The sequence below is a fragment of the Manihot esculenta genome, chromosome 11 (genome assembly GCF_001659605.2).
Source record: "Manihot esculenta cultivar AM560-2 chromosome 11, M.esculenta_v8, whole genome shotgun sequence".
Lineage (NCBI taxonomy): Eukaryota > Viridiplantae > Streptophyta > Magnoliopsida > Malpighiales > Euphorbiaceae > Manihot > Manihot esculenta.
In genome coordinates, this window is record NC_035171.2 from 12,671,133 (window position 1) to 12,686,968 (window position 15,836).

General features: G+C 34.7%; 2 protein-coding genes across 3 annotated transcripts; one reads left to right on the plus strand and one right to left on the minus strand.

The window, feature by feature from the left end:
• The first annotated feature begins 1,627 nt into the window (after window positions 1–1,627).
• Window positions 1,628–4,801, plus strand: LOC110625879 (transcription factor bHLH63). Its single transcript, XM_021771564.2, has 7 exons — window positions 1,628–2,509; window positions 2,791–3,030; window positions 3,115–3,249; window positions 3,345–3,416; window positions 3,505–3,738; window positions 3,832–3,934; window positions 4,607–4,801. The coding sequence occupies exons 1-7, from the start codon at window positions 2,015–2,017 to the stop codon at window positions 4,642–4,644; spliced, it is 1,317 nt and encodes a 438-aa protein (XP_021627256.1). The 5' UTR covers window positions 1,628–2,014; the 3' UTR covers window positions 4,645–4,801.
• Window positions 4,802–8,981: 4,180 nt separating this feature from the next.
• On the minus strand, window positions 8,982–14,952 carry LOC110625966 (universal stress protein PHOS32). 2 transcript variants are annotated; one of them, XM_021771676.2, is made up of 5 exons: window positions 14,606–14,952; window positions 14,446–14,525; window positions 14,238–14,356; window positions 14,073–14,149; window positions 8,982–9,212 (listed from the first exon to the last, which is right to left on the minus strand). In XM_021771676.2, exons 1-5 carry the CDS (start codon window positions 14,835–14,837, stop codon window positions 9,178–9,180), a joined length of 543 nt encoding a protein of 180 aa, XP_021627368.1. In that variant the 5' UTR covers window positions 14,838–14,952; the 3' UTR covers window positions 8,982–9,177. The 2 variants fall into 2 exon arrangements, with proteins under 2 accessions (XP_021627368.1, XP_021627369.1); XM_021771677.2 differs by lacking the exon at window positions 8,982–9,212 and adding an exon at window positions 9,236–9,351 and having other exon boundaries at window positions 14,025–14,149.
• Window positions 14,953–15,836: the final 884 nt, after the last annotated feature.

Consider the following 15,836-nt stretch of genomic DNA (forward strand, 5'->3'; position numbering starts at 1 on the left):
GGAGCACAGATTCGGAAAGAATTGTGAGGGATGTGATAGGTATTATACAAATGATCTACATCGCTATCCGAGAAAATGGACGGGATGTCACTAAGGGAGGCACCCTCGTTCTCGGAGGTCTCCTTCAAGGAAATAATGGGGGCTGACACTAGGATAGAGCTATCAGAGGAGGAGCTGGAAACCCCACTAGGGGATGAAGAAATGTTCCTATCCATATCAAAAAGACAAAAGAGTTATCAAAAATCAAGTAAGGACTTTAATAGAAAGGGAGTCACAAGAGTGAATTCCTCTAGAAGTTGCAGAAAAATGCAAAAGTGATGATTAAAGGAGACAATAAACTCTTATAAAAGTCATTTTGATGACAGGTATTAAATATGACACGATAAACAGCGCAGAAGGCTCAGAAGGCGAAGCGAACGTGGGTAGCAAAGAATCAATCTTGAAGGGTCACGTGTCCCGGACCTCGATAGGAGATATCCCCTTTGAATTTGAAGAAACAAAAACTAGCGGGGACCTCTAATGTAAGATAACATCCACCCAAAATAAGTTATGAACTGTCACCACAGGACAGGAGCCACGTGGCAAGGATTTGACATGAGGAAAATGCGGTCTCACTAGGAGAAGGAGACTTGGACACTTTAGCACCCAGATTATCATCAAGACTCGCCCTCCCCAAATCGGTCGAGTCTTAGCACAGAGTTACAGTTATCAGACACATTTTCATTTTACTAGAGATTGCGGAATTACCAACCTAAATAGCTGACGGTGTCCATTATCGAGCAACTGGTCACATCATCATCGAATTTTCAGAAAATACTATATTTATTTCTATTTTTTTACAATATAAAAGGAGAACGATCCTAAAGAGTATATTATCTCTAATACTACTCAATCTCTACGTAATCCTTTACATTCCCTTTATTCTTCTAAATATTAACTTAAGTGTCGGAATACCTGCTGTGGACATCCACCACTGCCTCACATTTTCTCTCTTTCAGATTTTAATTAATCGCAGCTCAGTTTCATTTTAACCATGTCATCACTTCAATTTTAACAATAGCATTTAATTATTATAATTAATTAAGTTATATAAATTTATGATAAATATATCAGTTTTATCATTAGACTATATGAAAGAGATAGAAAAATTAATAAATTTCATTTTTTGTGTAAATTCACCAATAAACTATCGTTAAAGACTAAATAACCTTAATTAAAATTAAATTGACGGAAGAGAACACAGTTTATATTTTTAAAAATTCTTATAAATAATGATTTTATTTATTTTTTTAATAATAATTTAGAAATAATTTAAATCAAAATATAAAATTTAATATTTTCAAAGGTAGTGTTAAATTTAATCTTTGGCGAATTTAATAATTATAAAATTTTTCTTATGTATTTTTGCAGAGTCTCTTCCTTATATTTTGACTGGCAGTGCATGTTTCCTAACCGCTAAACCCCGTTACGGAGGCTGTACCCAAGCCAGATCAGCTCAAGGCGAGCCTACACCGTTTTCTCGCTTTATAGTGCTTAGAACACGCCCACGTGGCGGTCATGTCAGTTAGGTCCCACTGCCCACGGCCTCTGGTTATGGATACATTGGATGGCTCGCTGCCCCAGTTGCTTCTCTCTGTCTCTCTCATAATAACGTCCCGTCCGGCCGCTTGTTGTCAGATTCCGGCTACCTTTCTCTTCCCATTTATATATACCCCACCTTCTCCTCTCTCCCCATTTACTCTTCACATTATTTTCTCACCTTTTTCCTCCTTTTGGTTGGACTCGAAACCTTCAGAAACTGAAACTTCTAAATCCCCAATATCATTTCTACACTCGTACGCAGCCATCCACTTGTATCTATGCATGCCCACTTCTGCAACTGTGGCTGTACTTCGTCTACGGACTCGTGTCGCTCAAAAGTGAATCGCAGCTGATCTTTCTCAGTTTCTGTTCTTTTTCTTGGGTTTCTGTTTCTTTCTCTCTTGCTTTCTCGATCTTGTGCTTATTCGGGACGATGAATAGAGCATTGTTGCCGGAGATGTTGAACACCAGCATGACTGTGCTTGAGAGACAAAGGGCTCGCTTTAAATGGCAACAAGAACAGCAGCAGCAGCAGCTGCAGCAACAGCAAGAGAGTTTTTTTGGTGATTTGAGCAGGGTATTTCATTTGCAGCAAAATCAGCTTCAGGGGTTTCAGGGTGATCTAGGTGAGGTCGTAACTCGGTCTGTGAAGCCTGACCCTGCTTTCGTGGATAATGGTTGGCCTGATTTGGTGGGGTTTGAACCTTGTGGATATGGCAATAATAATAACAATGGGTCCGGTTTTGGTGTCAATTATGCTATCTCTAGGACTTCTAGCTGCCCGCCTGCTGTGGCGGAGGCTACATTGGATGCTGCTGTTCTGGCCAAAGGAACAGAGCCTGTTGTATCAGAGAATTTGAGTTCTGGAATTGGCAGAGAGAGTTTGATGAAGAAGAGAAAAGTTGATAAATTACAGAGCAACCCTAAGGTGTGTTTCAGTGTTCTTGATGACCATTGTCTCGTTAAACCTCTGCCTAAAAATTCTTCGCTACCGTTTCTTTTCTTTCTTGGCCACCTCTTTGTTTACAAACGAAAAAGATTTGGTTCTTGATTTTGCTCTATATTGGGCCCCAACCTCTGTTTCAGCTGTGTTATTCAATCTTTTGCCAAATTGAGAAGCAACAGGATCTTAAAGCACGCAAAGTGTTGCTTGGTTGAATTTGCTTTTCCCACTAATGAAATATTCTTTCTGGGTATATATATATATAGGTTGTTGCAGAAGATGGCAGTAGGGACAAAAAGATCAAAGGATGTGCAGAGGATGGAGAGTCAAAGATCAAAGAGAAAAATAACAACAAAAGCGGTACCACCAGCAAAAACAGTAACAAAGAAAATTCAGCAGAGACTTCAAAGGACAATTCTAAAGTAACTGAGGTTCAGAAGCCAGAGTACATTCATGTCCGGGCACGCAGGGGCCAAGCCACTGACAGCCATAGCTTAGCTGAAAGAGTGAGTAGCAAGCATCTTCTTCAGGCACCTACCCTCCACTGATTTTCTATAAGTAATCCTGTCTGATGCGTATGAGTTTTCCAGGTAAGGAGGGAAAAAATCAGTGAGAGAATGAAGTATCTGCAAGATTTGGTGCCAGGATGCAACAAAATCACAGGAAAAGCAGGCATGCTTGATGAAATCATTAACTATGTTCAATCTCTTCAACGACAAGTAGAGGTAAATTAAATATCCTTATTCAGAAACATTGATTTAATTTATCTATAGCTTCGAATTCTTGATTTTAATCTTGACATTATGTTACCATTTAACAGTTCTTGTCGATGAAACTGGCTGCTGTCAATCCAAGGCTTGACTTTAACATTGACAACTTATTTTCCAAAGAGGTAAAGTATAATTTCACCATATACAAGCATAATTTCAAGTTTTTGTGGCTTTGTAATGTTTCTGAACATTTCTTGTTACAATCATCAGGCATTTCCAGCTTGTGCAACCAATTTTCCAGCAATTGGGGTGTCTTCTGATATGACTAATCCTGCCTACCTTCAGCTTAATCTAATGCAGCAGCAGCAGCAGCAGCAACAGCAACAGCTAGTGACATGCTGTGGATTGGAGATGGGGATAAATCCTCCTGATATGGGACTCAGAAGAACTATCAGCGCTCCTATATCAATCCCTGAAATATTTATTGAATCTTCTTGCTTCACTGTAAAGTCTTACATCCACTTAGGATATTTGTTTTTAATTTGACATGTTAAAGTTTGTCATGTAAATCATAGTTGGAATTCTTAATTATTGCAGCAAATCCAGCCCTCATCAACTTGGGATGCTGAACTGCAAAATCTTTACAATGTAGCATTTGATCAAGGAAGAACGACATCCTTCCCAACTCAGCCATTTACAGGTAAGATAAAGCTAACATGTCTTTTCAATCTCCACTTTATTTCTTTGATAATTTCCATAGGGCTAAAAAAATGAAAAAGCAAGGTGGGTTTTAACTAGCAATGATGGAGACCTAAGAAAACCCCACAAATACTAATGATTTTGCTTTAGGAATAATTTTTTAGGAAAAAAAAGAGGAGAGGCCGGTAAAGTAAGTGCTCATACGAGTATTATTTTTCAGCCATTGATTATGCCAGTACTCATGTGAGCACGTGCTTTCCTTAGTCTCTCTAAACAAAAAAAAATCAGTGTTTGTGATTGAAATGAAGAAAGAAAAGTTAGTTAGAGGGGAACTTTCCATCTTTTCTTCCAAATGATCAAAACCCCAGATCATAATTTTTTTCTCTCAAGTAATGCAAAGCAAGTTGACTGTATAAAGACATAATTGCCATCTATTTCCAATTGGTTGCATATTAAATGGGTCCCCTTAGGTAAAAGATTTGACAAACTGTATGATTCTCACAATCAAATAATCTTGGAGATTATGATTGCTAATCATATTAGCTTTTAATATAAAAAAGATTAATGAAATAACAACCATACCATTATTGAATGAAGATGTGTATTTTCTGTTCCCAAATTCCCCTGCCTCCCATTATCTAGTAAGATTAAGAATTGCTCTAATTTTTTGCAGGCACCATTGAAGCTAGCAATCTGAAGATGGAGATGTGAATTGGAATATGGATTTTATACTATTCTTGGAAGAGAGATTATTCTAAATGCCTTTGATATTCTGATTCTTTTTCTTCTCTAAGTACATAAGGTATATATTTTGTATGTATACTTGTAAGGACATAGTATGAATAAAATCATAGCTATTAACACCAAATCTCCCTTTTCTTTCTTTTTTTTTTTTTTCCTCTTATCAAAGGGTTTTTTTTTTTTTTTGTTAGTAATAACAAAATAGATATGTATAAACACTAACTCCATTTTGTGGACAAAATTACCCTTGTGAACTCAATTTTTGAAAGACAAAAAGTGCAAGAGTAAAACAAAGCCACAAGATGTAATTGATATGTTCAAGAATATAGGTATAGGCACAAGTGGATTACACATATTACATCCATGAAAATGAACCCTTGTAGTCCAGTGGCACAAGTTGTCCCTCTGTTGGATGAACTTGAGTGACAAAGGTTTAATTATGGCCAAAGGACACAGAGACTACAGTTGGACCTTCTAAGCTTCCTATTAGGACAAAGTAATATTTATATTGATGCAGACTCTGATAATTAAGCCTGAAATTGAAGGAAGGAATGAAGAGTTATGAATTAGTTAAAATGGTTTCATGTCCTATCAACCATCCAAATTATATTTAATTTATATTTCCTCAACATTGATTTTTTATATGCCATGTCTTAGCAGGCCAAATTATACTAGTACTTAGTTTGTTGTGGACATTTATTTCAATACATTTAACATGTTTCTTCTTTGAAAGCAAAGTAGAACCACTGATATATGGCCTGAAAGTGACTTGAGAAATCCCTAATTCTCAAGGTTTTGTGTTGGATGTCAGTTTAGAGATATTTGATAAAGTTGGTATAAACTAGGAAACAAATTTCATCTTCAATAAAGCATGAAGATGGGTGACATCCTCTATTACTCAACCTCTTAACTCCTTTTTACTAAGTCTATGCATAAGAACAAGAGGCTGCTTTGAAAGCTAAATGTACCAATTTCCAACATAGGCAATTCCTGATAAGAATGTTATGCAATTAGTACTAGTACATTAACTACTCTTTGAGTGACCACGTAAAAGGGGGAGTTGCCCACAAAAGACAAATTAAGGTTTGATAAAATAAACTTTCTATACTTAAAAAATAAATTTGAAGGCAATGATTGTACTCAAAAAATGAAAATTTATTGTAATTCAGAGAATGTTTCAGGATATTTCCTGACTTGTTGGGTTGTTTGCTTATTCCCAAAAGAAAATTAACCCCATTTTCCGAGGTATGGGATACAAAAATTCTCTCCAAGTTATTTTTGTAAGTAAAGAGAATGACACCTTCATTCTTCTCTTAGTAGAAAGTTTCAATTTTGACATCATTTGGGTAATGGGCTTGGTAGAAATTAATTTCGACTGTGATTCGAATTCAAGAATTCTCTGTTATAGAAAGGACTCCAATAGTACATTTTTCAAAAACATATTTACCTCTCCAAAAATTAAGGGGCATTTTAGTATTGGGCTGTGGATTTAAACAAGGGACCACAAGGACTTTGCTCTCTTGTTCTTGGAATCACAGAAGCCTTGGAGCAAATATATCATATGCATTCGCTTTCAAGCCACAGATAGAGAAATAGGTGGTGGGCCTGCCTTTCATCCTTTGCCAAGATCTCTTTGATTCCCTTTGTTTTCTTTGGATGGTGAAATATGATATTGCCTTTTCCCTTTCTTAATTGGGCCCATTTTAGCTTTATGTGAATTATTTTTAAATTTTCCTTTTAATTTTTCTTATTTCTCTATTCTATTGCAATTCTTTTTGCACGGAATAATTTATCTTTAGATTCGATGCATCATAAACTCAAAATATAAAAATGTAGTTTTTTTATGTAACAAAATTATATGAGACTCATAAATTTATATTTTAAATCAGAAATAGATAAAGTTTTTTCACTTTATATTTATAAAGCTTAAGACTTATAAAGATTCTATTGGCTGTGCATGCATTTCAGTGATTCCCAGAAGATCTTGTTTGGCGCAACCAAGTTTGTGTCTTTATCTTGCAACAAGAATCCTGGAAAATCCTGATAAACAGCAAAAGGAGGTGTGGCTCTGGATTTTAAAGGATAAAAAAACAAGGCTAATTGTTGTGGTCAATTCAGATTAAGAGAGAGAGAGAGGCATTACCAGTAACAACGTGTTTATGAATTTTAATATTCTATTACACCTCATCACATAGTGTCAATTTCAAATTAATTAGATTTCTTGAAGTCCTCATCCAACAATCACCACTCAAACAACACAAATTAATTTTTTTTTTTTTTTTTTTTTTTATACAAGAATCAGAGAGTCGCAGGAAGCATTATTGTTGGAGTATGTCAATTTAATTTTTTACTGATTGCTAATATTTTCAATAAAGTCGTATTTGGAGTTTCCATATGTGATTTTAAAGGAAGAGGTAATCGAGTTTACGGCATCTTATTCTCTTCAATTTGTAAAATGGCGAATCACTAATTTGCCACCGATTAAAGCTGATGCCAAAACCTTGTTTTCTCCCACCGATTAAACCTAAGAATGGCAGACTTAAACCTCAGGTAAAAAGAAATAGAGAAAATTGAGAAGAGCTAGCCTCCCAAACTAGTACAAACCAATATGTGGAGCCTGCTTCGGTTCCACCAATTATTATTTTTAATTTTTAAATCTAAAAATAAAATAAAATAAAATAAAAATATTAATAACAATATCTCAACTATTTATTGAAAAAATATGCTGTAACCAAATTATTATTTTTTATACTATACCAACATCATACATTATAAAGGTAGATTGGAGGATAAAAACCTCAATCTATAGGACCAGATAAAGAAACAGCTGCTTTAGTTAGCTGTTTATCATCGAAAAAAATTATCTAGGAGCAAATCGTCATCAATCTGATTTTCAATTAGTCGCACGTTAGTGTTAAAGGAGGATCACGAAGCCATAGAAATAGAAATAACAGATTAAAGATCCAATTGCAAGGAGAACTTGTTGCAACTTGCAAAGCTTTTGATTGAAAGGAGTAGATTATTTATATTTGATGTTTTATATAATAGAAATTTATTTATAATAAATATTTATTTAATATAATATATTTAATATTATATAAAATAAATATAAAATATATTTAATTTTAATATAAAATTTAGATTTAAAAATTATATATTTTATTAATTATATAAAATTTTAAAAATTATATTATAATTTATCATTTAACTTTTTCAAATTTAGTTTACTCATTTTAGCTATAATTGTGGCAAATTAAAATAATTTAGTTTCATCGGGTAAAATTTAAAGTGTTGATATAAATATAAATTATTATAAACATTTGAATTTTTTCATTTATACTTTATATATAAATTTTAAAAAAAACTTATTTAGTCAGTATTTATATAAATTTATAATGTAAATATATAAAGTTTCGTATGAATTTCACCTTTATATTACACGGAATATGAACGGGTCTAAACAAAAATTTTCATAAATAAAATCAATTTTCTAAAATTGACTCCATTTCCTATTTATAATTTGTGCATTAAGGTAATATCTTGTTTGAGGAAAATTTAATTTTATTACATTATATAGCATAACATCATTTGGTGGCATTCCCAACTTTTGCTTGGTGTAAATGGAAATAAGGATGTGGAACTTTTTTTTATTTTTTTTTGTGGTTGTGGTGGGCTGGATTGTGGAAGTTTGGTAATATCATGTGGGAAATGGGCTTATTCAAAATTGTACAAATTGTTTTCAAATCCATCACATTTTGTCTAACCCATTGTTTGGATCTTAATTGTGCAATGGAATTAAGAGAAATTAAAGAGAAAAAATAAGAGAAAAGGAAAGAAAAAAAAAAATCAAATTTCTTTTCCATTGTTTGGACGTAGAGAAGAAATACAAATTTCTCTTCCAATGAAGTTACTTTATTGCCTTAAGTTTTAGTTTTCTTTTTGCATGACATAAAGGGTATATAAGTAATTTTAACACTAATGGTGCATACTGATTTCTATTTCTCTCCATTTCTCTCCAAATTGGAGAGAAATATTTTGGGCTAAAATGGAGGGAAATTGAGACATTAAATTTCTCCTCCTTTCTCTTTCTTTCTACTCTTTTCTCTCTAATTTTTGTCCGAACATGAGAAAAGGGTAAAAATTGAATTTTTTTTCTTTTCTCTTCTCTCCAATTCTCTCAATCCAAACAAAGGGTAAATGTTGTATGCACTATTTGTTAAATTTTGTTTGAAGTTCAATATTTTGATCTGTAAGAAATTCAACGTTTTGATTTGTTTAAAATTTGAATTAATTACTATTAAGACTAATTTTCAATGAAGAAATTGGCAAAAATAAATAGAAAAGTTTTTCTCACAAACCCTACAAATAATAGACATTCTTGGTTACATGTAGCTAAACTTTGTCATACAAATTTCACAACCTCATCCTTCCTGAATCCTTATATAATTTTCAATGATCAACACACAAGTTTTACAATCTCAATGAATTGCCAAAATAATAAGACTACTTCCATTGTATCAGTGATTCATCCCCTGCTTCTGCAAGTTCAAAAATAAGTAAATTCAAGAAAAACGAAAATCCATAAGGATCCATTTGAATAAGAAATTTTAATAGATAATTATTACAAACACCAAAAATTCATGTATTAAATTGAAAATCTTAACTATCTAAAAGCAATGTAAATGAGATGAGAGAAGTGGTTTTTGTATTTCACTTCATAAAGAATACAGAGGTATAAATACACAGTTGAGTCCCTATATCTTAGGAATTACAAAATACAAATATACTTTAAATATACACATCTAACTAACATTATCTTTGTTTGTTATTATCTCCAATACCCCCTCTCAAGCTAAGAATCTCTGTCAAGAATTCGCAGCTTGATTTTGTGTTGCAAGAATCTGGTTGAACTCAATGGTTTTGTGAAAATATCAGCCAACTGATCTAGTGAAGAAATATAGTGAACACTTATATGACCCTCTTTAACTTGCTCACGAACAAAATGGAAGTCTACCTCAATGTGCTTTGTTCGTGCTTTAAAACAAGGGTTTATTGCAAGATAAGAGGCTCCTATATTATCACACCAAACTACAGTTGGGTTGCGTAGTGGCTGTTTCAATTCTGTAAGCAGTGACCGGATCCAAATTAATTCAGCAACTGTATTGGCGACTGAACGATATTCAGCCTCTGTCGAAGACCTTGCAACGGTTGGTTGCTTCTTAGCTGACCATGAAATTAAGTTTGGTCCCAAATAAATTGCAAAACCACCTGTTGAACGACGATCAATAGCATTCCCTGCCCAGTCAGCATCACAGAATGCTTGTAAAGTAGCTGCAGGTGATGGTGTAACAAACAACCCATGTCGAATGGTACCTTTGACATACCGAAGGACTCTTTTACAGGCTGCCCAATGTATTGTGGTAGGGGCAGATAAAAATTGACATAGCTTATTCACTGCAAACGCAAGATCTGGCCGCGTTAAACAAGCGTATTGTAATGCACCCACAGTCTTTCGATACAAAGTTGGATTGTCCATAGGCTCACCATCACTGATATGTAACTGACAAGAAGGAGCCATAGGTGTCTTAACAGCAGTCGCTTGATCCATTGTCGTCTCTTTGAGCAAATCTTGAAGATATTTCTGTTGAGAAAGCAAGATTCCTTTCGGAAGATGAAGTACCTCAATACCCAAAAAATAATGCAGCCGTCCTAGATCACGGAGTTTAAATTCAGTAGAGAGCTGTTTGAGACAAGTAGTAATTGCAACTGAACTATTCCCAGTAATAACTATGTCATCCACATAGAGAAGAATATAGAGAACTACTGCATCACTCTTGTAAATAAAAAGAGAGGAATCCGTGTGAGAACCTTCAAACCCAATACTGACTAAATAAGCACTCAGCCGTTGGAACCAAGCTCGCGGAGCTTGTTTTAACCCATATATAGATTTGTTGAGCTTACAAACATAGGATGGACATCTAGGATCTGTAAATCCAGGTGGCTGCGACATGTACACAGTCTCTTCCAAATAACCATGGAGAAATGCATTAGATATGTCAAGCTGTCGCATTTCCCATTTATGTGAAACAGCAAGTGAAAGAATAATACGAATAGTTTGCGATTTAATTACCGGACTAAAAGTAGCTTCATAATCAATCCCCTCGACTTGATTATAACCCTTCGCTACTAATCGCGCTTTACATCGTTCAATAGTACCATCCGGATTGCGTTTCACTTTGAAGACCCACTTGTTTCCAACAATATTTGTATGTAAAGGCTTTGGAACCAACGTCCAAGTTTGATGTTGAAGTAAAGCTGAAATTTCCTTACTCATAGCCTCTCGCCAAATTGGTATTTTAATAGCTTTGGAGTAACAAGAAGGTTCTGTAATTGATTCCTGTAAAATATCCACCTTTGTTTGTAAACCAAAAAATTTCTTCTTCTTTGGATTCGGTCGTAACAGCATTGGATGAGTACGAATTGGAGGAGCAGAAGTAGCAGATGGGAGAGCAACTTGTAGTGGTTCTGCGGATTCAATTTCTGCAGCTGCTGTCTGTTCAATAATAGAAGGTTCAGAGTGATGCGGGACTGAAAGTGATATATCAGTAGCAGAATCGGTAACAGCTGGGGCTGTATGTTCATCACTAGAAGGAGCAGAAACAAGTGTTGGAGATGATGATTGTGGAGAAAAAGAAGGAGCTGTAGCAGTACATGTAAGCCACGGCACTGAATGTTCAGATGGAGGTTTTCCCAAAAGAGAGTCAGCAACATTAGCACACTCTTTATAAAGAAACCGAGATTCATCCACACGAACATGTCGGCTAAGATATATCTTTTGATCGGTAGGATTAAAACATATATACCCAAGATGATGATTAGAATAGCCAAGAAAAACACAGGCAGCACTTCTATATGAGAATTTATTCCGATTGAAAGGACGAAGTAAAGGATACATTGTGCATCCAAAAACCCGTAAGAAATTATAATCTGGTGATGTGCCGAATAATTTCTCATAAGGTGAAGACTGTTGGAGTACAGGAGAAGGAAGTCGATTCACCAAATAAGCAGCAGTAGTTACTCCAAAAGTCCAAAACCGCCTGGGAACAGAAGAATGAGCTAGCATAGTTAAACAAGTATCCACAACATGTCTAATTTTCCTTTCGACAGTTCCATTTTGCTGATGGGTGTGTGGACATGTAATTCGATGATGTATACCATGTTCTTTGAGATAGGTATGAACAGCTCTAAATTCCCCACCCCAGTCTGATTGAAAATTCAGTATTTTTGCATTAAACTGCCGTTCCACTGCTTTATGAAAATTAACAAATACCGAACACACATCACTTTTCCTCTTAAGTGGAAATAACCAACAGAAGCGAGAAAAATCATCAACAAATATTGCAAAATAGCGATCACCAGTAAAAGATAATTCGGGAGCAGGACCCCAAACATCACCATGAATTAATTCCAAAGGTTTGTTTGAAACAGAACCAGTAAGAGACAAATGAATTTGACTATGCTTTCCTAAACAGCAGGCTTCACAAAGACTATGCTGTTGTTTTATTGACGAACTAGACAAATTAAACGTGGAAATAACAAATGACACTGTTGTTTGTTGAGGATGACCAAGGCGTGAGTGCCAATCTGGAGTTGTACTGCGAGCAGAATAGAAAGCTTGCTTTCGTGATTCATGTGAAGGAGCAGAATAGAAAGCTTGCTTTCGTGATTCATGTGAAGGAGCAGAATAGAAAGCTTGCTTTCGTGATTCATGTGAAGGCAAAACAAGCTTGTACACACCATCCTCAGCCGGCCCTTGAAACAACACTTGTTTACTTGGCTTGTGCTTCACAACAAATCCATCAGAATCAAATTCAAATGAACAAGCATTATCTTTGGCAAATCGATAAACAGACAAAAGTTGATGTTGCAGAGATGGCACATGAAGAATATTATTGAGTTTAATATGTGCAGTGGAAGTGGGAACAAGGCGTTTTCCAACATGTGCAATAGATAAGCCAAAACCATTACCTATGGTAACTTTGTCAGTTCCTTTGTATTTATCAGTAATATCCAAAGCTGACAAGTCTGGTGTCATATGGTGAGAGGCACCAGTGTCGGCAAACCAATTCTGTGAATCAGAAGAATCTGAAACATTAGCAATATTAGCAGTAATCTGATTGGAATCCTGATCGTACCGTTTTCGACACCACTTGGCCTGATGGTTGTTGAGACCACAAATTTGACAGGGATTAGGGTACCATCGTTTGGAACTCTTTGAATTAGTTCCAGAATGCGCCCCAGAATTGCGATTATTACTGCCACGTTGATAATTCTTACTGCCAGAGTGAGACCCAGAATTGTTTTGTCTTGCAAAATTAGCAAGAATAGGAGAAGCCCGATTGGAATTTTGAATCAAAATCTCATGCGACATCAACTGACTAGACAACTCGAAAAAAGTTATTTTTGTTTTACTAGCAGACAGTGTAGCAATAACAGGATGATATTCAGAGGGCAATAAACGAAAAATAGTAGCATGAAACTCATCTGTGGAGATGGGTGTCCCTGCAGCAGCTAGCGCATCTGAAATCACCTTAGCTTCGCGCAAAAATTTAGCAACCGATTTATCACCAAAGGACAGATTCTGCAAGGCGATATGGAGCTGAACCCGTACGGCACTATTGCTAGTTCCAAACGCATCTGAAAGAGATACCCAAGCGTCACGAGCATTCTCAATTCCAGTGACATAGGGCATAACCTCCTCAGTTAATGACGAACAAATCCAACTGAGTAGAAGTTGATCTTCTTGAACCCATTTGATATACTCCGGATTTGGAGAAGGTAGATTTGTTGTTGAATCGGTAATAATAGGAAGAGGGGCTGGTGTTCCATCAATATGCTGATTGAGATTATAGCATTTGATGATAGGTAGGAACTGGGTTTTCCAGGCTAAATAGTTTGTCTCTTTCAATTTTAATGAGAAAGAGAGTTGAGCATGAGGTGGTGTGGTGAATAAATTTGATGTTTGAATAGGAAGAATGGGTGATGTAAGAGATGAAAGAGAAGGAGATACAGGAAGAACTGGAATGTTTGTTTCAGAAATTTGAGGAGAGGTACTCATCGTGGCTCTGATACCATGTAAATGAGATGAGAGAAGTGGTTTTTGTATTTCACTTCATATACCATGTAAATGAGATGAGAGAAGTGGTTTTTGTATTTCACTTCATAAAGAATACAGAGGTATAAATACACAGTTGAGTCCCTATATCTTAGGAATTATAAAATACAAATATACTTTAAATATACACATCTAACTAACATTATCTTTGTTTGTTATTATCTCCAATAAGCAAACTTCATAAAGATTTAACAACAGATGGATTCCGTTTCAGAAGTAATACCTTTCCCTGGAACAATTACAACAGGTGCTGCTTTGCAATGGTGGAAGCAGTACTCACTCACACTTCCCTGAAGCACACTGCAACATAATACCAAGATTTACTAATTAAGCTGTTTGGTAACATAACACAGAAAAACAGAGAATCTCATATAGTTTCCAGTGCTACCTTTGAACTAAGCCTCTGCCTCTGGTACCCATCACCACAGCTGCAGGCCTCAATCTCTCTGCTTCTTTACAAATAACTTTACCTGGATCACCTTCTACAATCCGAGCCACACTCTTCACCTAATTCCACACAAATCAACAAGTATTTGAGGCAAGAATAAATAATTGATTGATCCCTGAAGAATGAATATGGCTTATATATCACTCACCATAACAACCTGGAAAGCCTCCACAGCAAGCTTCTCCATAAGCCCTTGAGCCATCTCATAGACAATATCATTTTTCACGCCTGAAAAAAAAAATCAATCAGAGCAAAGATCGACGAAAGAATCAGGGATTTAGAAGAGGAAAAAAGGAAAAGAGGCGAACTGGAAACAGCATGGACAAGATGGATAGTATCAGCGAGCCTGCAGAGATGGATCAAGGCCCAATCGAAGGCGTGTTTGCTGTTGGGTCCATGATCAATGGCTATGAGGATGTCTCTGCCTCTCCTCCGCTCTCCTGTCTCTCTCTCGAGCTCTGGTTGTGGAACCACTGGGATTAACGATGGAAGATGGACTTCTCTCCAATTGTACTCTTCTTCTTCATTGAGGACCTCCATTTCTTCTTCTTGGTTGTGTCTGTTGTTCTTTTCCTTGTAATTATGAGTTTGGTTTTGGTTTTGTTGTGGATCTGATATGAAGATCTTGGACTTTTCTGGATTCGGGCAGCCACCAAGCTTGACTTGTCGGAATTGCGTACGCTTTTTTAATAAAATAATGATAACAATGATAAGATCACGTTTTCTTAGTAACGAGGGTTAGCTCTATGAAGAATGACAAAACTAAAACAGAAAAAAGTTTTAAATTTATTTCTACAAAATTATACATAATTTTAATTTTTTTAAATAAAAAAATTAAATTAAAATTAATAATAATTTTTTATTTTTTATTTTAAATAAAAAATAATTTAATTATATTCTTGCAGAATTTTTATAAATTTCTTAACTACGAAAAGAGTAAAAAAAATCAACTTTTATTAAGTTTGAATTAAAAAAATCTCTCAAATAAATTATTTTTATTTTCACTTATTTTACGTAAACAAAAAATAAATAATTAATACATCATTGTATTTGCTGTTATTATTCTTTCTCGTTTATATTATTATACTAATTCACATTATTCAATTATTTTTATAATTAATAAAATTTAATTTTAATATATGATAATTGAAAAAATCATTATCTATCATCTAAATCGAATGAGTAGAAAAATGAATATTATACTGTCATGAGACAAACAGAATATTTTGAAAAAATAAAATAATTGAATTTATATAATTTAAATCAGTTTGTGAACTTTAATGAATTTTGTTTGATTGCATATATTTAAATTTGAATAATATTCTCAAATTATTCTTTCGAAGATATATTTTTCTACACATTATTTAACTATGACATAAGACAGCTCACTCTCTAGCATGAGTCATCTCTTGTCATGTGAGTCTTCCAATTTGGTAAGACAGTCTACGAGAGCAATAAAGTTGTTTTTCTTCTCCCTTTTCTTTTTTAAATTTTAAATGGATAAGAAAGGAGGGAAGCTTTTTTTTTTTTTTAAATAAA